General features: G+C 45.5%; 1 protein-coding gene across 4 annotated transcripts in view; it reads left to right on the top strand.

Moving 5' to 3' along the window:
• Nucleotides 1–22,756, top strand: part of LOC119965860 (tubulin polymerization-promoting protein) — a 59,541-nt gene that overhangs the window by 23,739 nt on the left and 13,046 nt on the right. For 2 of the 4 annotated variants that reach the window (XM_038796787.1, XM_038796789.1), the window contains exon 2: nt 5,830–6,158. In XM_038796787.1, the coding sequence (XP_038652715.1) occupies nt 5,830–6,158 (329 nt within the window). The remainder of the gene's footprint in view (nt 1–5,829; nt 6,159–22,756) is intronic. The other 2 variants (XM_038796788.1, XM_038796791.1) reach the window with 1 other exon arrangement.

Here is a 22,756-nt window from a genome sequence, read left to right as displayed (position 1 = left end):
GTGCAATTAGTTAAGGAGACAGCACAGCTGTAATGGGCTGAATGGCCTCTGATAAAAATTGGAAGCCGTAAATAATAATCACCAATATACCAAAGTATATTGCTGCATAAATAATTACAGGACTTTGTACAGAGCTTATCTTCAATGATGCAGAACTTGTTACTGCACCTAATTGTGAGTCCTATTCCTTTGGTGAACTTTTTTAAAGCTCTCCCCAAATTGGCAGCCCTGCTGAATTATTCTGGTATCGCCAGGTATTAAAGATGGATGCCCTGGACACTGGTGGAAGAACATCAGGAGAATGATCAATGGGCCGTTTTTTGTTCTGTCTCTCATTTTCTTCAAACGCTTTTTTGTTGAGTGGATTTTAATATTTAGGAGATATTCAAGGCTGCTTAAGGTGACCAGGAGTCTGTACATTAGCTGAAAAAAGCTGGAGAGGAATGCACCTCGAGGGAAGATGTGTGGATTGACCAATGGCAGAAGCATGGGGTAGGAACAGTTGGCAACAGGGGCAATGCGATGAAATCTCCTATAATGTGTCCAGTCAAAGGCGGGAACCTTACTCCCCTTGTGCTATTTATTGCTAGCTATTAAAAGTTATTTATTTTCTTGGAAATGAAGCATCAAGCCTGGATGACATTTCAGACACGAGCACTCAGAATGTCTGTTTAGGCATCAACATAACTTTGTTTCCACCTTCGTGAGGAAGGGGCTGTGTTGTTATGTTACTTAGAGTAACATAAGCCGCTACTTGGTGTAGGCATTGCTGAAGGATACTCCAGACCTTGAGGTAAGCTGAACGTATTTATTGAGCGATTAACAAAGCTCCTAAATGAGTTCTACTCTCTACTAATCTGACTCTAGTAACACAGTATACTCTACTAACTATATGAACTTGCTCTGGACCACATGCTATGGTGTGACGGTGCTGCTAACCACGCACGTCTTGCTCTCTTGGTTTCTGCCGGTGGACGGAGGCAGGGCCTGTGTGCCTTGTCCTTTTTTATAGTGGTTGTGTGGTGCTCTCTTGTGGTGATGCCACCGCTGGGTGTTCTGATTACCCATTGGTTGTGTCCTGTTCTGATGACCCATTGGCTACGTGTCTGCATATCATTACAGGGGCCATTTTGGGTGATCAGTCTGCCTGTCCCAAGGCAAAGAACAAAATATCTTCACAGCTTCAGGGCTCCTCCCCAGATTTTATAACGGAGTTTGGATTCAGTTCTGAGGAAAAATGAAACCAGCATATGTATTGGCCAAAATTCTCCGGCCTTTCCCGCTGGTGAGCCCTTCCAGTCCTGCCGACGGTGACCCCCTGCCGCAGGTTCCCCGGTGGTGGAGTGTGTGAACAACAGGGAAACCCATGGACAGCGGCAAGATCAGAAGACCCCGCAACCAGCCAATGACAGGCCATCTTCCATCTTCGCAGCTCCAAAACACGCTGCCTCGGAGGGGGGAGGGGTTGTCTAAAATCCCACCTGTTGCTTTTTATTCATTCTTTCCATTTTGTGATGTGCTGATTGTTTCAGTTTAAAGATAAAAGAACTGCAACTGTATTGTCAGCCATGTCTCAGTTGGTGGCAGTCACTTCTGTGAGCTAGAAGGTTGCGGGTTCAAACCCTGCTCCAGAGGAGCATTATCCAGGTTGACATTCCTATTGGAGGCAGTGCTGCACTGTCGGGAGTGTTGTCTTTCAGATTTAACATTAAACTGCCCCCTTCCCCTCAGATGGATGTAAAATATGCAATGGCATTTTTCAAAGAAGAACAGGAGAGTTCTCCTGGTGTCCTAATATTTATCCCTCGATGAATATAATTTATCTCATTGCTGTCTGTAGGACTTTGCTATGTGGCAAGCTATCTGTTGTGTTTCCTTGCATCATAGCGGCTGCACCTCAAAAAATACTTCATCAGCTGAAATCACCTCTTGCGGATGTCTGGAGTTTGTGGAAGGTTATATATAAATGCAATTCTTTCCATCTTTTATTGAAAACTTAAATGTGGTTTTAAAAGGTATTGGGAGGATTCTGTTTTCCATGTAAGGAAATGGTTATCAATGATAATTGTGACTTGTATCCAATAACCAATAGGACGGTATCTGAGAATGGACTTTATTGTTTTGCTGTGAGCTACGCTGTTTCAACATAGAAAAGTCTCAGGCAAATTTAGATGTTCGGAGCTATGAATCTGATGCAGCAGTTTCACAATGGAATGACGGCCAGAGAATTGCTGATTGAAGTGCTGCAGGGTGTGACATGGTTCCTGTATATTCTTTGCTGCCATGCTCTCTGGGGCATTTGATGAAAATGTTGACGGAATGTGCATTCAGTCAGAAGGTTCCTTCAACCTAAGATCATTGAAATCCTCAACTAAGGTAGCGGAGATGACGGTACGGGAATTGCAGTTGGTCAATGACTGTGCCTTTGGGCGCGATTCAACTAATTGGGAATCGTTCCATAGCGAGCATGTTTAGCTATGTGAATCTCTGCACAGTGACTTGCATTGTATAAGGGTCTTCAACAGGGAATGCACAGCCAAGGCCACACAGCCCTGTTTTGTAGCGGAGCTCCCCAGCATACCGAGAGATTGGGACGCCTTTTCTAAATGGCATCCTGATCTCTGAGGCTCTGCAAGAAGCCCCCTCCCCCCAGCCTGAATGCACTATGATAGGGTCCCCTCCCTCCCAAACATCTGGACAGGGCATCCTGGCAGTGTCACATGGGCACCTTGACAGTGGAAGGATGGCACTGTCAGGGTTCCCAGGTGGCACCAGTAGCGCCAGGGTGCCACCCTGCCCAAAGGGCATGCAGCTGGCAGTCTCGGATCCCCTGGAACACCCCCATGAGTGTCGTTCCATCTGGTCCCCGTTTGTGGAGACGAGCACCAAATGGTGCTCACCTGAAGTCTCCGAAGCGAAGTGAATAAATCCCAAAGTCCCCGGCACCTTGGGAATCTGCACATTAGTTTCGCTCTAATATGCAGATTTGCCAAAAAGCGATCCCGCCCACAATGTGCAGGATTTAATAATCTTTATTATTGTCACAAATAGCCTTACATTAACACTGTAATGAAGTTACCGTGAAAATCCCCTAGTCGCCACATTCCAGTGCCTGTTCGGGTACACAGAGGGAGAATTCGGAATGTCCAATTAACCTATCAAGCATGTCTTTCGGGACTTGCGGAAGGAAACCCACGCAGACACTGGGAGAACGTGCAGACTCTGCACAGATAGTGACCCAAGCTGGGAATTGAACCTGGGGCCCTGGCTCTGTGAAGTAATAGTGCTAACCACTGTGCTGAATTTACATCCAACACGATCTCACGAGGCATTGCGAGCCGGGTAGATCCCGGGAGCAGATTCTCCCGGCTTTTATCAGCAAAACTGCGCCACGGCGAGCTGCTTTTCGGGCGCAGCATGGCCATTGGTTCGCGCCCTTTGTGAGCAAGGCCTGTGAGCAAGGCCTTCAAAGGATCATAGACTGTTTTTCTAAAGTGGCTGATGACTATTGGCTTTCCATTAGCTCAAGGAAGACAGAAGTACTTCATGCAACAAATTATTCCTCAACTGCTGTAACCCTCATTTGCTATAACTATCAATAACCCAACCTTCAAAGCTGGGCATTCACTTAGCTGGGCAAGCAAGGGGGACATTGACTAGAGCTCCTTGCCTGATCAATATCTAGTGATTGACTGTCGAAAAACATGCAAGGAAAGGGCCAGGCATGCTGTGGGTGCCCTTATCAACACGGAAAATTAAATTACGGGATGTGGGAATCACTGGTTGGCCAAGTATTTATTGCCCATCCCTAGTTGCCTTCTTGAACTGCTTCAGTTCTTGAGATGTTGTGGTTGAATACAACTGAGTGGCTTGCTTGGCCATTTCAGAGGGCGTTTCGGAGTCGACCACATTGCTGTGGGTCTGGAGTCACATGTAGGCCACACCAGGTAAGGATGAGGGATTTCCTTCCCTAAAGGACATGAGTGAAGCAGATGTTTTTTTTTTTACAACCATTGGACTTTTAATTCCAGATATTTTATGGAGTTTAAATTCCATCACCTGCCATAGTGGGATTCAAACCCAGGTCCCCAGATCATTATCCTGGGTCTCTGGATTACTAGTCCAGCAACAATACCACTACGCCACAACCTCCCCTGTTGATATTCACCATCCTCAAACAGAAATAGTTGTCAAGGTACCAGAGTACAACTGAAATGTAGCACAAATCCATGATTTCAGGAGAGTTGAAGTGGGGCTGCACAAAACCTTGGTCAGGCCACATTTGGGGTACTATGTGCAGTTCTGGTCACCTCATTTTAGGAAGGATGTGGAAGCTTTGGAAAAGGTGCAAAGGAGATTTACCAGGATGTTGCCTGGAATGGAGAGTAGGTCTTACGAGGAAAGGTTGAGGGTGCTAGGCCTTTTCTCATTAGAACGGAGAAGGATGAGGGGGTGACTTGATAGAGGTTTATAAGATGATCAGGGGAATAGATAGAGTAGACAGTCAGAGACTTTTTCCCCGGGTGGAACAAACCATTACAAGGGGACATAAATTTAAGGTAAATGGTGGAAGATATAGGGCGGATGTCAGAGGTAGGTTCTTTACCCAGAGAGTAGTGGGGGCATGGAATGCACTGCCTGTGGAAGTAGTTGAGTCGGAAATGTTAGGGACCTTCAAGCGGCTATTGGATAGGTACATGGATTAGGGTAGAATAATGGAGTGTAGATTAATTTTGTCTTAAGGGCAGCACGGTAGCATTGTGGATAGCACAATTACTTCACAGCTCCAGGGTCCCAAGTTCGATTTCGACTTGGGTCACTGTCTGTGTGGAGTCTGCACATCCTCCCCGTGTGTGTGGGTTTCCTCCGGGTACTCCGGTTTCCTCCCACAGTCCAAAGATGTGCAGGTTGGGTGGATTGGCCATGATAAATTGCCCTTAGTGTCCAAAATTCTATGATTAACCTAGGACAAAAGTTCGGCACAACATCGTGGGCCGAAGGGCCTGTTCTGTGCTGTATTTCTCTATAATAAGAACCACTGAATATCATCTTTCACTGCTGAAGTGGTCAAGGCTCCCTATTATGCTGGATAAAAGCAGAAGACCCAACCATCCAACTGATGTTCTTTTGTCAGTGGAATTATGAAAACATTTCAGTCTGGCGTCTGAACTCCTTTCTGTAGTTACTAACAAAATATATTGATCATTGAATGTCTGGGTCCTCGCTGTCACTTTTAAACTTTCACTAGCTGCATTCACTAATGTAGTTCACTTTCAACTACATTTTTATCACTGGAGTCATATGCAGATGGAAAATTGCTTGGATGAGGGTCCAATGTGCAAACTGAATTGGCAGAATCTCATTCTGTAACGGAGGTGTAGTTTATTAGTGCTTGGGTGTGAAGGAGAAATTACATATTAGGGGACCTGTCTTTCACAAAGTCCCAAAGTACTTTTTAAGAAGTGTACCAGTTGTTGCATTGTAGAAAACAAGAGTTGCCAAGTTGTGCACAGTAAGGTCCCACAATTGGTAAAACCTGTTTTACTGATAATTGAGGGATAAATATCGGCCAGGACAGTCTTAGCCAGAGCATAATCTGCCACTGAGCAAATCATGCGAACAGACGGAGATTCCTTACTTGCTATGTAAAAGGTTATCAGTGCAAAGAAAATAGGCAAAGTTAGAAGCAATGTACCGCAGCAATGAAACATAAAGAAAAGCTCAACAATACACTTAGTTTAATTAGCTTTTCTGCCTTGTAAAAGAATATTGTCTCTCAACAGTAATGCTCATTGGGATGCATTCTGATCATAACTTATTTTTTTCCAGCAGTGGAGCAAAATGGCTGACTGCAAGGCGAAACCGGGAAGAGGAGTGGCGGACCAACTCTCCACCAAAGTTCAGAGCGACCGGCTAAAGGAGAAAGTAGTCAAACGGCGCATATCCGATTCAAACGGCAGTGATGGGGGATCTACCCCATTGGATGAACTCACTGCCCTCGAAGAAGCCTTTCAAAGATTTGCCATTCATGGAGACACGAGAGCCACAGGAAGAGAAATGAATGGCAAAAATTGGTCAAAACTATGTAAAGACTGCAACGTCATTGATGGGAAGAATGTGACAATCACAGATGTTGACATTGTGTTTTCAAAAGTCAAGTATGTCCTTCATCTGCTGTTCAGCCAATGGGCGATCACTTTTTTTCTTTTGAATTGTCATTTACATCTCCAACTGTCCTCTCCTGAAGTAATCTTTTTCTTTTGTTAAGCAAGTTAATTCAATGGAATGATTAATTTAACGCAGCACAGGAGCTTCTCAAATTATCATGATCTGCCAAAACGTTTCTTGTATGATCTACAAAAGGAAACCTGTGGGACATAGAGAATCATGTCATGGTTCATACTGTCCTTTAGGATCTGGTGGGACATTGTAGAAACATTTCTGGACTTGGCTGCATTGTTTTAGTGTTGATCCTCTTCCATCCAGAAATGTTTTTTAAAATAAATTTAGAGCAGCCAATTAATTTTTCCAATCAAGGGGCAATTTAGTGTGGCCAATCCACCTCACCTGCACATCTTTGGGTTGTGAGGGCAGCACGGTGGCGCAGTGGGTTAGCACTGCTGCCTCACGGCGCCGAGGTCCCAAGTTCGATCCCGGCTCTGGGTCACTGTCCGTGTGGAGTTTGCACATTCTCCCTGTGTTTGCATGGGTTTCACCCCCACAACCCAAAGATGTGCAGGCCAGGTGGATTGAACACGCTAAATTGTCCCTTAATTGGAAAAAATGAATTGGGCACTCTAAATTTATATTTAAAAAAATAAAAATCTTTGGGTTGTGGGGGTGAAACCCACGCAGACACGGGGAGAATGGGAAAACGCCACACGGACAGTGACCCGGGGCCAGGATCGAAACCGGGTCCTCCACGCTGAAGGCAGCAGTGCTAACCACTGTGCCACCATGCCGTCCTCATCCAGAAATGTTAAGAATTGCTACCATCTTGGGGTAGAAATGAACGGTCGGGTTGGCTAAAGGGGGATTAACGTTACAGCAGAGCCCAAAATCCACAGCCCATGCATTTTGTTTTATGTGGGCTGGAGATTGCCTTGGGTGACAGCAGCAGAACCAGCATTGTGCACGTGACGTTGCTTTGTGATTGTGCTGTGGGTCATATTTCAAATAGGTCAAAACTTCAGTTAATTAGCAGTCGAAAGAGTATTGCCGTGAGTGATTGGCTGGCTAATGTTATTGGCAACAAATTCTAGCTTTATATTTTTCGACCATATTGAGCTTCTATTGCTTGAACTGAAGGGCCAGTAAGGTTTGGGTATGCCCTATAGTTGTGTCGACCTTATCATCCATCGCTTCCCAGTCTTCGGATTTGCCATTGTACTGATCTCAGTGAAGAGGAATGTTCAAAGTGAATTGGGTTTGAGGCATTTTAAATGGCGGCTGTGCTTATTTTTTTTCTTCTCTGTTTTACAATGGGTGTCTCTGCGTCCACCTTTTTGAATAATTCTGTTGGCACAGTGACCACTCAGTTTTAATTTTAATCAAAGTAAAACCTTTTATTCATCTTTTAGGATCTAGTGTCATCAATCAGCCTTTACTGCCCACCTTGCGATTTGTTGGACAGGAATCATCAAATTTACCTCATAATGCTTTTGGACCAATAGTTCACTAATGTGCTACAGGCGAGGAAGCCTGCCTCCTTGCCTGATCTGGCTTGCAGGTGACTTCGGACCCAACCTGGTTGACTCTTAACTGCATAAGCCAAGTTGTACCGAACCATTGGAATATTACCAATAACCACATGGCGTGCATTGGTTCAAGAAAGCGGCCCACCACTACCGACTTCTGCAGATGTCTGGCCTTTCCAGCAACATCGGCTTCCTGCTAATGAATAAAAAGATTAGTTGGTACCATGATTGACTTTGAGCTGGGTCAAACCAGACAGGCTTCAGCTGCAGGAAGTGGGTGTGGTGTAGTGGTATTGTCATTGGACTAGTAATCCAGAGACCCAGGGTAGTGCTGTGGACATTCCGGTTCAATTCCCACCATGTCAGACAGTGAAATGTGAATTCAACAAAAATCTGGAATTACTCCAGATCAACAGCAATGTGGTTGACTCTTGATGCCCTTTGAAATAGCCTAGCTGCTCAGTTTAAGGGATGGGCAATAAATGCTGGCCCAGCTATTGCTGTCCACATCAAATTATTATTTTTTTAAATGGCATGGTAGCACTGTTTGCTTTATAGCGCAGGGGTCCCAGGTTTGATTCCCAGTTTGGGTCACTGTCTGTGCGGAGTTTGCGCGTTCTCCCTGTGTCTGCGTGGGTTTCCTCCGGGTGCTCCGGTTTCCTCCCGAAGATGTGCGGGTTAGGTGGATTGGCCATGCTAAATTATCCTTAGTGTTCAGAAAGATTAGGTGGGAGTTACTGGGCTATGGGGATAGGGTGGAGCTGTGGGCTTGGGTAGGGTGCTTCTTTCCAAGGGCCGGTGCAGACTCGATGGGCCGAATGGCCTCCTTCTGCACTGCAAACTCTATGACATTCGCAATGACCATCTCCACACAACTGGACTAGCCACTTAAATACAATAACTCGCCTCCTGACTCCACAAAGTCTGCCCACCATCAGCAAAGTACAAGCTAGTAGTGTCAGGTGTGGAGTCCCTTGCTTGACAACACCCGAGACAAAGCAGCATTCACTCTCTCCATGCAGCAGCAGTGTGTACCATCAACGAGATACACTCATCAAGGCTCTTCCAAGCCCACAACCATTACCATCTAGAAGGACAAGAGCAGCAGAAACATGGGAACACCACCATCTGGGAAGTTTCCCTCCATGCCTCTCGCCATCTTGACTTGGAAATAGATCGCCGTTCCTTCACTGGGTCTAAATCCTGGAAGTCCCTCTCTGACAGCGCCATGGGTGCACCTCCACCACATGCGGAGGTTCAAGAAGGAACCTCCAGGGATGATGGACTAGCAAGTGACACTCGCGTACAAAAAAGATCAGTGGGAAATATTAGATTACACCCTGTTCCCCATGTTCTTTTTCAATATTATTTTAATGGGAATGGCTGGTTGGCCATTTTATGTAGCTTAAGGTATGATTGGCAATTATCTTTCATTTTGTTCACTACTGTTAGATTCATTTTGTCCATCCTCATTTTAACCTTTTGGCCGGCAATTTTTTCTTTATTTTAAAGTACCCAATTTGTTTTTTTTTTCCAATTAAGGGGAAATTTAGTGTGGCCAATCCACCTACCCTGCACACCTTTGGGTTTGTAGGGGTGAGACCCACGCAGACACTGGGAGAATGTGCAAACTCCACAAAGACAGTGACCCAGGGGCTGGGATTGAACCCGGGTCCTCGTGCCGTGAGGGAGTGAGTGCTAACCACTGCGCCACCGTGCCGCCTCCCTAAGTGGCAAATTCTTTTGGCAAAAACAAAATATTGCAGAGGCCGTAAATCTGGAATAGAAAATGAAATGAAAATCACTTTTTGTCACAAGTGGGCTTCAAATGAAGTTACTGTGAAAAACCCCTATGGAAATGCTGTCAACGTTCAGCAGGTCAAGCAGCAACGGTGGGGAGAGAAGCCAAGTTAATTGGCTGGATAATACACTCCTCAGTCGGCCAGTTTGAAGGTTGGGTTGCCACGTAAAAGCCACTAGGAATCTTGCCCGCCTGCCAGTCGCTGTCTCTACTGCAATTTTAACCAGCAGTGGTAGTGATGCCTGGCAACCTGCCTGCTCGTGGGCCAATTGAGGCCCTTAAGTGGGCAACTGACTTAAGGGACTCTCCCACCACTGCCAGGATTTAACCAGCACTGAGAGAGACCCAACAGGTTTCCCTGTATGGACTGATTGCAGGTGAGGAGGGATTTTCCTCTATAATGAATCCCTGAGCCCATTGAAGAGCTCCTCCCAAGGCGTTACACACACCCCCCCCCCCCCCCCCCCCTTGCACCCCCACCCCTATCGGGTTACTCTCTGTCCATGGCGTCTCAAACCCCCGATTCCAATCCTCTTGTTGGTGTCAGCATGGTAGCTGGGAGACCCCTGACTCGCCTGCTGGGCTGAATCCAGCACAGTTTGCCTCCTCGCACAATACCAGCAGAGGCCACGACTCCTGATGGTACTGAGAGCTGCCGGCCTCTGATTGACCAGCAGCGCTCTTGAGGTGGAACCTCTTGATCCCCTAACCTCGTTTTCAGTCTATCAATGGGGAGGGGGGTGGGGGCGGGTACGCATGGAATCTGGTGGAGGGTGAGGGGCTGCACGGTATCCGGTTGGGAGTGGGGAACACGAATCTGGCTCCGTGTATAATTCCGCCCAATTTTTCAATTTGTTGACCTGAATCTGGATTGGCCAAATGTTCTGTTCTGAGACTATTTTAATGAGATTAGGTCAGAACAAGTTTATTGAATTTTCAGGTAAAATATGGCAGTAAAATCAGGTCTTGGCAGTCTAATGCAGGCTATATACTTGCTGCACTATGACCAGAGGGGGAGCCCAGGATGACCTCTCTTCTTGCAACCTTTGGTCTTCAAGCTTATTTCTCACTCTCCCACGTTTTTTTTTTCTCGTTTCTAGTTTTCTCCACCATGCAAACCTGAGTGGGAGGCTCTCTTTTATTCTGACTCTTATCTCAACAAATGCCTCTCTCACCCCAATCATTTTCAGCTCTGTTTTTGAACAGTATCTTCCACGTGCGGGTCAGACCATTGCATAATGTTTTTTGCATCCATCTTTTGTTGACTTTCTCAAGGCTCCAAGGTCTTACCTTGCAGAGGGTCCTAGGCATTCTAACCCTGTGTTTTTACATGAATGGCTTTTTTTCTGGAAATAAGCTCTTTTCAAAACCTGACAATTTTTCCATGGTCCCACTACTTTGACATCTTTACAGTGCTGTGTCCTATTTTTAAGTTTCCCACTCTGCTCCTCTGCAAAGAAGGGTATCTAATAAAGTCAGTGTTAGTCTCTTTTATAAAGTTAGATTTTAACAATTGTTATTCTTGTTACCAACATCTTACAGCTGGGAGATGCTAGGGAGTCAACAATGTTTACCCAATACAGTGCCGGGGAATGGTTGTGAGGCGGGGGAGGGGGGGGGGTTGAATTTGGTGTTGTTGAAGCTGGAAAGCTGTGAAGCAGCAATCGAAAGACGGGGTGTGGTTCCTTGAGCATCCGTTCACCTTCACTGGGACAGTGTAGCAAGCGGAGGACATAAAGATCGGAGTGGGACGGAGAAAACTGTGCACCAGTTTCTTGCAGGAAGGCAAGTAGTTTCCTCAGCTATGGTACAATTGGACAGATAAATGAAATTCTTTGTTTACTGAGTTGAATACCAGGAAAGTCAGTAATATGTCGCTTTTAGTTTTCTATGATGAAGCACTCTAGAATTCTAGCTGAGATTTTCCAAAGAGTTTGGAACATGGCCTACTACGAAGAGGCTGTCAGTGAAGGGTCGCTATTTTAATGATCTTTTGAAATAGTTCATACTCTTGTGGTCACTCAACATGTCATTCTGAATGAAGGCCTGATGTTTGTCCTGTGCTAAACCTACTAAACCTCTACAGAGAGCAATGATTCATCTCCGTTTAGGCACTTTATGTGAATGGAGCTCTTATTAAAGAAATTGTACCACAAACTACATTTTTATAGCAGCATGCACCTCACTGGAAACCTTGGATAGAATATTAATCTAATTTGGTTATAGGCACATACAGATATATATTTAAAATTGCACTGCGAACCACCAAAGTTGATGTGAAAGATGTCATCGAGGCAATCCAATAGCTCGAGTGTTGCCCTGCCCCTGACTAATGCACTCGATGAGTGTGTGCACTGAATCGTGATTACATTTCTAAAGGTTGCTGCATTGACTTGCTCTCAGTTAAGCGCATTTCCCATGCTCCTGACACGCTCCATCTCACTACGTAATAATCTTTCTTAGTGTCACAAGTAGGCTTACATTAGCACTGCAATGAAGTTACTGTGAAAAGCCCCTAGTTGCCACACTCCGGCACTTGTTCGGGTACCCAGAGGGAGAATTCAGAATGTCCAATTCACCTAACAAGCCCGTCTTTCGGGACTTGTGGGAGGAAACCAGAGCACCCGGAGGAAATCCACGCAGGCACGGGGAGAATATGCAGACTCCGCACAGTGACCCAAGTGGGAGTTGAACCTGGGACCCTGGCGCTGTGAAGCAACGGTGCTAACCACTGTGCTGCCTTGCCGCCTATCTGGTCGTTCTGAGGTGATGTACAGTGGCTTTTATTTGGTCAGATATGTCTTGAGCATTCTTTTCAGCATCAGTAATACCAGTTAATGCTGATGTCTTGCAAATACTAGAGAGAAATAGCGGTCTCTCCTTTTTATAATTTTCCTTGAATGATAACCTGTCACTTGCTCCCCTTGAAGAGAAATGGGATCTTCATTAAGGCCTATTGGTCTTCAAGTAGAAAGTTACGCCCATCGCCATCTAATTTCAGAATTTTAAAAGTCCAAATATTGAGGATGATGTTGGGTCACGTTGTACTATGGTATGAATTGGTGCAGTATGTGTCTCATCATAGCTGGCAGGTTGGAATGTCCTGTCTTGTTGTCTAGGGCTTTGAATATAGAACATAGAACAGTACAGCACAGAACAGGCCCTTCGGCCCTCGATGTTGTGCCGAGCAAAGATCACCCTACTTAAACCCACGTAACCCGTATACCCGTAACCCAACAATCCCCCCATTAACCTTACACTACGGGCAATTTAGCATTGCCAATCCACCTAACCCGCACATCTTTGGACTGTGGGAGGAAACCCACGCACACACAGGGAGGACGTGCAGACTCCACACAGACAGTGACCCAGCCGGGAATCGAACCTGGGACCCTGGAGCTGTGAAGCATTGATGCTAACCACCATGCTACCGTGAGGCCCCTAATGTGTCGGTGGTTAAACTGCAGGGGCTGTGCTTACAGCACCATCCCATCAGGCTATAGGGACGCCGATTGAAATAATCAGAAAGAACTCCCAGATGGTCATTTTGAGATTATATACAGTTCAGATTTAATGCAGATCACAGGAAACTTAGTCGCACATAGGGGACAGGCTTTCAAATCCAACGCAGGCTTCAGAGACGAAAGTCTGCTCTGAATGGAAGTCATCATTGTACTTTTAATAGAATCGTGCAGCAGATCGATGGCACAGTGGTTAGCACTGCTACCTCACAGCGCTAGGGACCAGGGTTCAATTCCGACCTCGGGTGACTATCTGTGTGAAGTTTGCACATCCTTCCTGTGCCTGCGTGGGTTTTTTCCGGGTGCTCCGGTTTCCTCCCGCAGTCCAAAGATGTGCAGAGTAGGTGGACTGGCCATGCTAAATTGCCCGTAGGTGGTGCTACGGGGGATAGGGTGGGGGATTGGGCCTGGGTAGGGTGCTCTTTCAGAGGGTCGGTCAGAACCGATGGGCCGAATGGCCTTCTGCACTGTCGGGATTCTATGAATCAACTCTTTAGTCAATAGAGAAAGAGGCCATTTAGCCCATCATACATGTTCTGGCTTTTTGAAAGTGGTCTCCAAATAGCCCCACTATTACCCCATTGCCCTGCAATTTTCTCCCTTTTGAGTATTTATTCCAAATTCTCATTGAAAGTCAACCTTTGTGTGTACTTCTGCACCCCCCCCCCCCCCCCCCCCCCCCACCAAACTCGGGTCCGAAATGTCAGGGGAAATAGCCTTGCACTTGGTTAATTTAATTCTCAGTGTTTGCATTTGAACTATTTGCATTACATGTGTGTTATATGTTGTGTTGGAATGGAGAAGTTTGAAGAGACATTTAATAGAGCTGTTTAAAATTATGAAGGAAAATAAAGAGAAACTGTTTCCACTGGTGAGAGGGTCCTAGAGTAGAGGGTGCAGGCTTCAGAGAAATGAACCAGAGCAGGGAGGAGCACCAATATTTTGCGGCAGCAAGTTAAGGTGGTCCAGAACGCACTGCTTATAAAGGGTGGTGGAAAGCAGATTTAACAGTAACTCTTGAAAGGGAATTGGGTCGATTGAAAGAGAAACATTTGTGGGGCTATAGGGGGGCGGTGGCAGTTCTAACCAGAACATCTGTAAACCAAGGACATGTTTCCACAGTGTTGAGATAGTAAGGCTGTGACCTGATAGCTCTTAATCTTGTGGGCCTCTCCCATCGGGTAAATAATGATGGATTGTAGCTATTGGTCAGGTAGTACAAGGAGTGGCCCACATCTGGGGGATGCAGCGCGAAAGGGGAGGCCAGAAAAATGTTTCTTTGCACAAACAATGATTAGATTGTCAAATTTCTGTCACAAGTAATTATTGAAATGCATACTTTTAAAAAGGGGGAAATTGTTGCTCGAAAAAGAGGAATGTTAAAGGACAAAGGATGTGTGCAGGAGAGTAGGACTGGAAGAGGTGATTTGATGAGAATAAAATGGCCGATACAGAACTGAACTACTTGATGCTCAGTGTGATGCAAAAATGTTGGATGTTGTGTTATTAACATCCTTGCCTTGATGAGCAGTATTATGGTTTATTTCAGTCTAATGGCTGTCTGGTAAATATCACAGTGCTCTTTGGGTGCTATGGTTGAGCCTGTGAATCCTGTATTACTTTACAAGGTTTGATCATTGTCTTATTTTAAAACAAGGGTTGAATTTTACCCTGGGGGTGAGGTACCTGCTCCCTGACATAGAAGTTGATGGTTTCCGCTTGGCTGGCTCGCCATTTTCCAGCTGTCGGGCTGCTAATTGGCTCACGGCAGGCCTTCCATCCTCATCAGAGAGGAAATCGCACATCTGACAGGTGCTGGCCAATCGGATGGCGTTCTGATCTCATCCCAGCCGTGCCACAGGGAGTGTTGGACCCATCGAAGCGGTCTCGACTTATAGTCAAGTCTGGGATCTCACCAGGGGAAGACTGGCAGGCCTCAGTGACAGGGTGGGATTGTCAGGATGGACAAGAAAAGTGAAGGGGACTGGAAAACCTGAGGGGGTGGGGGGGGGGGGGGGGGGGTGGCGCTGATTGGCACAGGATGCCCAATAAGGAGGAGGCACCCGCTCCTGTCTTGCCTGGCCATGACACCCAATTGTACATCAGCCCATTGTTCTTCCTTCCTGCCTCGGGGAGGGGGGGGGAACAAATTTCCCACCCTTATTTTTGCGTTAAAGTTAACTCTTCAAATTCAGACCATTTTTAGATCTTTTGGGGTGGGGAATAGAAAGTTACATTTATATAGTGTCCTGCATGGCCTCAGGGCATCGCAAACCAGCCAATGAGATTTTTTTTTCCAGTGTATTCACTGTACTCAGTGTAGGGAAACATAGCAGCTAATCTGCGCACTGCAAGATCCCACAGACAGCAATGTTCTTTAGAGCAGATAGTCTCTTTTAAGGTGTTGATTGGGAGATAAATGTTGGTTTGGGCTGAGTGGCCGTGTGTTTGAAGATGGTTTGCACCAGTTGATATAAGGAGGCAACACCAATCACTTGTTGGAATTTGCAATGAAACAAGTGTCCACTGAGTGAAAATAAACTCAGGCCATTGACCCCATAAAATGTATCCAAACTCTGTTCATGGCTGTAGATACCAAACTCTGTTCATGGCTGTAGATATTACTGCAAGTATATAATGGCTGAAATTCTCCGGCCTTTGAGAATTAATGTTCCCGCTGGCAGAGAACCCCCGCCCTTTAGATTTTCTGGGGTCACGGGGTGGCTTCGATGGGGAAAAACCCAGAGAGAATCCCACCGCCAGCAAACGACACACCTTCGAGAAACATGTGGCTGGGGGACCGGAGAAGGGTTTCCAATATGTCAATATCTCTTAGTCCATTGCTGCTCAGGTTACTGGAGCTTTATTTGAATAGTACAAGACACGAGCTTTGCATTAAAATATTGCAAAACCCACATACAATGCACGCATGACCACTGTTCATTAAACAAATCCAGCATTTGGATTAGTTTTGTATGTTTTTTGTTAGACTGTTGGTTATTTAAAAATGATGGGAAGAGTGAAGTGCGTTTTGGCAGAAAACCAGATCATGACTTCCTCAAAAGCTACCTCTACAATTGATTATTCTATCCATGGGTTTTGACTTTCCCCACTCTCCTCCCCTGTCCCAGCTCCGAACATTAGGGATGATAGTGGGCCATTCACCCCTTCCACCTTTCCGTTAAATCATGGCTAATCCCTAACCCTAACCCATTCGGCCATCTTTGCTTCATTCTTCCCATTACTTTCATCTAACCAAAAGTCTATTGATCTCTGCTGTGAAGTCTCTACATGTGACACATCCACAACCTTTTGGGGGGGGGGGGGGGGGGGGGGGGGAAAGAGTTCCAGATTTCTAATACCCTTTATGGGAAGAAGTGTTTCCTATTCCCTAAATATTCAGCTTAAATTTTGATGTCATCTTGTTCTGGATTTCCCCTACCCACAACCTGCACCACCCCCACCCCACCAAAAGAAAGTTTCTCCATATCTACCCTATCAAATTCGCTTATCATTCTAAACACCTCAATTAGGTCACTGCTCAATCTTCATACTCCATGATAAACCAAACGTATGCAACCTGTCCTCTTAATTTATGATGGAAACTTTGATAGGGTAAGAGTTGAACCAAATGCCTACACCTACTTGAACATTAACACATAACAGAAAAAGGAACACAGTCATGGTTCTGTTACCCATTTCTGGGGCCCAGATGTCATCCAACGTTTGTATTGGTGGGCCTTTATGATAGAAGGCTTTCTTAGATGCCTGTTTGAAATTTCACACTGAGCCTACAGTCCAATAAAGAGGTTCTGCTGTCTTGTTACTGTACCTAAATCAGCTGTTGCTTTGGAGGAATTCAACTATTACTTTGTTTATAACACATGTACATTTTTCTACATGGAGCCAAGATTGTGAAAAGGGAATTAGCACATCAGCAGTGAACGGAGTTGTTCTGAAGCCAGGCAGTGTCTGATGAATTGCTGTTTCCAGAGCAATACTTGCTGAGTACATTTAAGCCTTTCCATTAACTTCAGCAGTTGATAGCAGAACAGCATAGGGCGAATGTTCTCTGACTGTCTTCTATTTCACATAGGAGTTGATAATGGTATTTTCCGTATCTAAACTAATTGTGATGTGGGTTCTTTTCATGCAGATCTGAATGATCTAATTTCTAAGTGATGGTGCAAGCTTTAACAAAGGTACATTGCTTATTTGTTTTACCCTGATTGTGTTCACATTGGTCCAAAGACACCCTAGGGTAACAGATTAATGTTTTATATCTTTGGTTATGACTTGCTGGTACTTTGACTCATTGCGCTCACATGGAAAGAATGAAAATAAGACTAAATTCACAGGGCCATTCGCAATCCCCTGAAACAAAACCATTTTTGCCACTTGCTCTGTCCTACAATTAAATACATTTTTTTGTTCTACGAACACAATGCCCAGAAGTTCTGCTTCCCGGGGGTGGGTGGGGGGTACCATACCTGGGAGGTAGCCAAGAAGCTGGGGGAACCTGCTGGAAGTACCCACATAACTTCACAGGTATTGTCCGGGAAGTTTAAATTTCCAATGGTCAATTACCCTGCTGTGGGAATGATCCAACTCATCTGACTCTCTTATCACAATAGTTACCCAGGGAAAGTTAGAAGGATTATAACCCCTTGTAAATCCTGGGAAACAATTGCACCGGCGTCCCCTGACCTCCCCTGGGACCACCACCTACCTACCCCCGACAGATCACCTGACTCCCCTCATCGACCACTGCACACCCCCCCCCCCCCCAACCACCACTTTCCTTCTTAGCTTCTCAAAGTGGCTGGGACCTGCTTTACAGCAGCTGGGGCTGCAAAAATGGAGGCTTCACTTTCCCTGACGCTCTGAACTGAAAAGTCTCAGGAAATGGAAAGCTGAACATTTCTCACCAGGCCCGAGTTGGACGTTCGTGCAACAAATGTGCAGCACCCAACTAAGGGAGGTAAATAGGAGCAAAGAGACCAACCAGCAGTGATTTCCACTCCTCGGATGTTCTGGCCCAATCTTATCTATACTGAGTACGTAACTTTGATTATGTTTCAATTTATACCCAAGGAAGCAGTGATCTGTGCCTGACTTTAGTGTTGGGAGTTCCTTAATTTCTTCCCCTATTTCTTTCATTGTCTACATGTGAAAAGATCCCATTGCAGTATTCGAAGAAGAGCAAGGAATTTCTCCCAGTGTCCTAGCCAATATTTATCCCTCAGTCAACATCACTGGAAAAAAAAAAAGGATCATCTCTTTGCTGTTTTTGGAGTTTGCTGTGCATAATTTAACTGCCATATTCCCTTACGCTAAGAACACTGACTTCGCAAGTTCATCATTCGCCATAAATGCTTTGTTGCCGTGAAATAATGATGGGTACTGTATAAATGTAAGCCATTAGAAAGAGCAAAGAAAACAAATGTTTTCATTTTGCGCACATGGAGTCGAGATCAAGTGTAGAGATAAGATAAGGTTGATGATGGGGATAATTGGATGGGGATATTGCATTTTACACTATGAATCTCTATATCCACATATATAATGGAAACTGACTTTGAAAACGTGTCACGTTGTAATCACAACCTCCTGTCGTGGTGGCATTGGTGGACATCCAGTGGTGGAAGGGTGTAATTACAGCGTGATTGTTTACATCAGAAACTCCCATTTTAATTGGGGACATGAGAATTTATACTGACAAAAATTTGCCAGTAAATGCGCACACAACTAGATATGCAACAGAAGGATCAAAGAAGACTGTTTACTATTTGCATATGCTGCCCAATGACAAATTAAATATCTACATTGATTTTTTTTCCACACATATCGTAGATTTTCAAAGCACCTTTAATGTAGAAAGACATCTGGGCCGTTCAGGGGATATTGGGACAAGTGGCTAAAAGCTTAGTCAAAGTGACACTTATTAAGGAGCATCTTAAAGAAGGAGAAGAGAGGTTTAGGAAAGTAATTCCAGGATTTAGGGCCTAGAGGGTTGAGAGCGTGGCCACCAATGCTGGAGCAATGGAAATAAGATGATGATGTATAAGGTGTCATAATTGGAGGAGTGCAGATAAATCCGAGGGTTGTAGGGCTTGAGCAAGTAAGAAAGATAGGTTGGAGCAAGGCCATAGAAGGAATTGAAAACCAGGATGAGAATTTTAAAATACTGGTGTTACTGGATGGGGAGCCATTGTAGTTCATGAAGCACAGGAATATTGGGTGAAGAGGACTTGGCGTAAGTCTAGATACGGGTAACAGAGTTTTGGATGAGCTGTATATCAGGTTGTTGCTCACCATGTATTGTTCCGTCATCTCCAGTTTATGCAAGGACTGGTCAAATTTCAATTTCAGTTTTTTTCTGTATCTTGGAGCCTTTAACTTTTCACAGAATTGTTATGGGGCAGAAGAAGGCCATTTGGCCCATTGTATCTGTATCGGTTCTCCAAATGAAAATTATGGCCTGGTGTCAATCTCCCCGCTTTTCCACGTGCCCCTGCACATTGTTCCTATTCAAATAATACTCTAATGCCCTCGAGTGCCTCAATTGGACTTGCCTCCACCACACTTCCAGGCGGTGCATTCCAGACACGAACCACTCGTTGTGAGAAAATGTTTTATTCTCGCATCCCATTTGCTTCTTTTAAAAATCGCCTTAAATCTGGGCCTTCTCGATCTTTTCCTTTTAGGAGCGGGAATAGTTTCTCCCCCTCGGCTCTGTCCAGCCCCGTCATGATTTTGTATATATAATCTGACATTCTATTTAAGAAAAGTATTCCAACATGAGGCTGTATCGTACATTAGCCGCAAATATTTATCTATGAAGACAGCGTTGTGAATAATTTAAGGTTTGAAGTCACAATATACTGAGCTCGAATTCTACCCACTCTCCTGTGGAACTTGGTTTCAATCTAGTTCAAACAGATAGGATCAAAACCTTCCCCAATTGAAGATTAAGTAAGTTTTTTTGGTCTGTAATGCATCACCCTCCCATTTTCTCTCTATTGATAATTGGTGCAAGAACCAGGGAGGAGATGTGGAGAAGTTTTATTTCCTACAGCAGCTTGTTATGATCTGGAATGCATTGCCTCAAAGGATGATGGAAACAGGTTCAACAGGGAATTAGAGAGCAACAGAAAACCTATTGGATAATTACTTTAAAAAGTTGGGGCAGCATGTGGTGCAGTGGTTAGCACTTGGATTGCGGCACTGAAGACCCGGGTTCGAATCCCATCCCTGGGTCACTGTCCATGTGGAGTTTGCACATTCTCCTCACGTTTGCGTGGGTTTCACCCCACAACCCAAAGATGTGCAGGTTAGGTGGATTGGCCACGCTAAATTACCCCTTAATTGGAGAAAAAATAATTGGGCACTCTAAATTTAAAAAAAAAAGCTAAGTACTTAAAAAGGAGAAAAATTATCTTGGGTAAAAGCCGAGAAATCGATGGACTTTCCTGCCTTGAGGGTTTGAGCGTGAGATGGAACCATTTCCAGGTCTCAAGCTGGCGTGCCAGAACATGGTCAACTAAGAAGCTGCCTCTGGGTGGGTTATCAAATTAAGGAGTAGGCAGTTCCTGAGGTGGACACAGAGTGTCTGCAACTTTGGGAGTGAAAGGTGGGGTGGGGTCGGGGGTGATTGCAAGGATGCCTTCATCGTGAGATACTCTGAGGTTAAAACTGCATTAAACAAATCTCTGATCACAGCTGCAAAGCCATCACTGTGGAAGGGAGCCCCATCACAGAAAGGCTGGTGATAATAACTCTGGCACACTCGGGCTCCAGTGGGCGGGGGGATGAAAGTGTGAGGGCCCCGCAGGCCAGCCACCCCTCCAGGCTGGGCTTGACCCTCAGTCGAGGGCCCATCCGCTGCCAGGAAGATTCTGGCGGTGGCCACAGTCTGCAATTAAGCACGTTGATGAGCTGCTGCTGCCTCTGTAAGGGCTGACTCGGCTCCAGGCAGTCAGTTACCCAAGCTTCATGTTCAGAATGTTCGCCCCATCCTGCATGGAAGTCCATCCCCATGGGCAGAAGATTCTGCCCTTAAAGAGCAGGTGCAATGGGCTCAATAGCCTCCCTTTGTGCTGCAATATTCTATGAAACTCAAGTGGCCCCTCAAAGCCCTATTAATCTTGAGATGTAATGGTGTCTCACAGCATACTTTAGATTCCACTGCTCCACACCTTGTGCCAATAAATGGATAATACCTCATATTTTACCATGATTAATTTGTTGTATTTTGCCTTTAGTTTTCTTGCCAGCTGAGGTTTCATGGTGAACAACATAAATGGTTAACCAGCATTGGGACAGCTGTAATGCTGGATTCAGGGAGAGCTCTTCCGGCATTGGTGATATCTTTTGGATGAGAGGTAGAGCAGAGGCCCTGTTTGTCCCCTCAGTTGGAAGCAAAAGATTCCACATTACTATTTCAACAAAGAGGGGATTCTGCCTGATATCCTGGCCAGTATTTACCCCTCATGCAACATCCCAAAGCAGATCATTTGATAATTTATCTCGTTGCTATTTGTGGGAGTTTACTATGTGCAAATTGGCTGCTGCATTTCCTAAATTGCAACAGTGACTACGTTTAAAGTACCTGATTGGATATAAGGTTCTTTGGGATGTTCTGAGGTGGTGACAGACGCTATAAAAATGCAAGTTATTTTGTTACATGCCATGTCATTTTGGCGGAAATTATGCTGAAAATCTATCTTGCAGGAGAATATGGCTAATCCCTGGAATAAATGAGTGCTCAAACACAGGGGTTGCTCATCCTTGGACTCTACAATATCTCCAACAGACTCGGACTGCTAACCCAGGGCTCTCAGTTCAATTTTCAGAATCACCGACATGGTGCTAAAGGAGGCCCAGAAACCCACATGCTTGGGGCAAGACCAGAACATGCGTGTGTGGTTGACCGGACGTCTTGTGGGCAGCACGGTAGCTTCACAGCGGCAGGGCCCCGGGCTCGATTCCCGGCTTGGGTCACTGTGCGGAGTCTGCATGTTCTCCCTGTGTCTGCGTGGGATTCCTCCCGCTTCTCCGGTTTCCTCCCACAAGTCCTGAAAAAAGTGCTCTTGGGTGAACCTGACATTCTGAATTCTCCGGTGTATCTGAACAGGCGCCGGGATGTGGCGACTAGGGGCTTTTCACAGTAGCTTCATTGCAGTGTTAATGTAAGCCTACTTGTGATACTAATAAAGATTATTATTATTGAGCCGAGCCTCCAATACACATTAGTTGCTAATCTCTGGAATATATACACATATATGGGCAGCATGGTAGCATTGCGGATAGCACAATTGCTTCACAGCTCCAGGGTCCCAGGTTCGATTCCCGGTTTGGGTCGCTGTCTGTGCGGAGTCTGCACATTCTCCCCATGTCTGCATGGGTTACCTCCGGGTGCTCTGGTTTCCTCCCACTGTCCAAAGATGTGCAGGTTAGGTGGATTGGCCATGATAAATTGCCCTTAGTGTCAGGCAGGGGTTACTGGGTTATGGGGATAGGGTGGAGGTGTTGACCTTAGGTAGGGTGCTCTTTCCAAGAGCTGGTGCAGACTCGATGGGCCGAATGGCCTCCTTCTGCACTATAAATTCTATGATAATACAGGGACTGCTAATCCCTGGAATATGAACGTCACCAAAGTCCCATGGGCTGCTCTCCCCGTTAGGAGAGAGAGAGAGCTGACTGGTGGTGAATTAACCTGAGGGTCACCACATTTC

Source organism: Scyliorhinus canicula, chromosome 5 (assembly GCF_902713615.1).
Source record: "Scyliorhinus canicula chromosome 5, sScyCan1.1, whole genome shotgun sequence".
Classification (NCBI taxonomy): Eukaryota; Metazoa; Chordata; class Chondrichthyes; order Carcharhiniformes; family Scyliorhinidae; genus Scyliorhinus; species Scyliorhinus canicula.
This window is presented reverse-complemented; position numbering and strand designations above follow the sequence as displayed.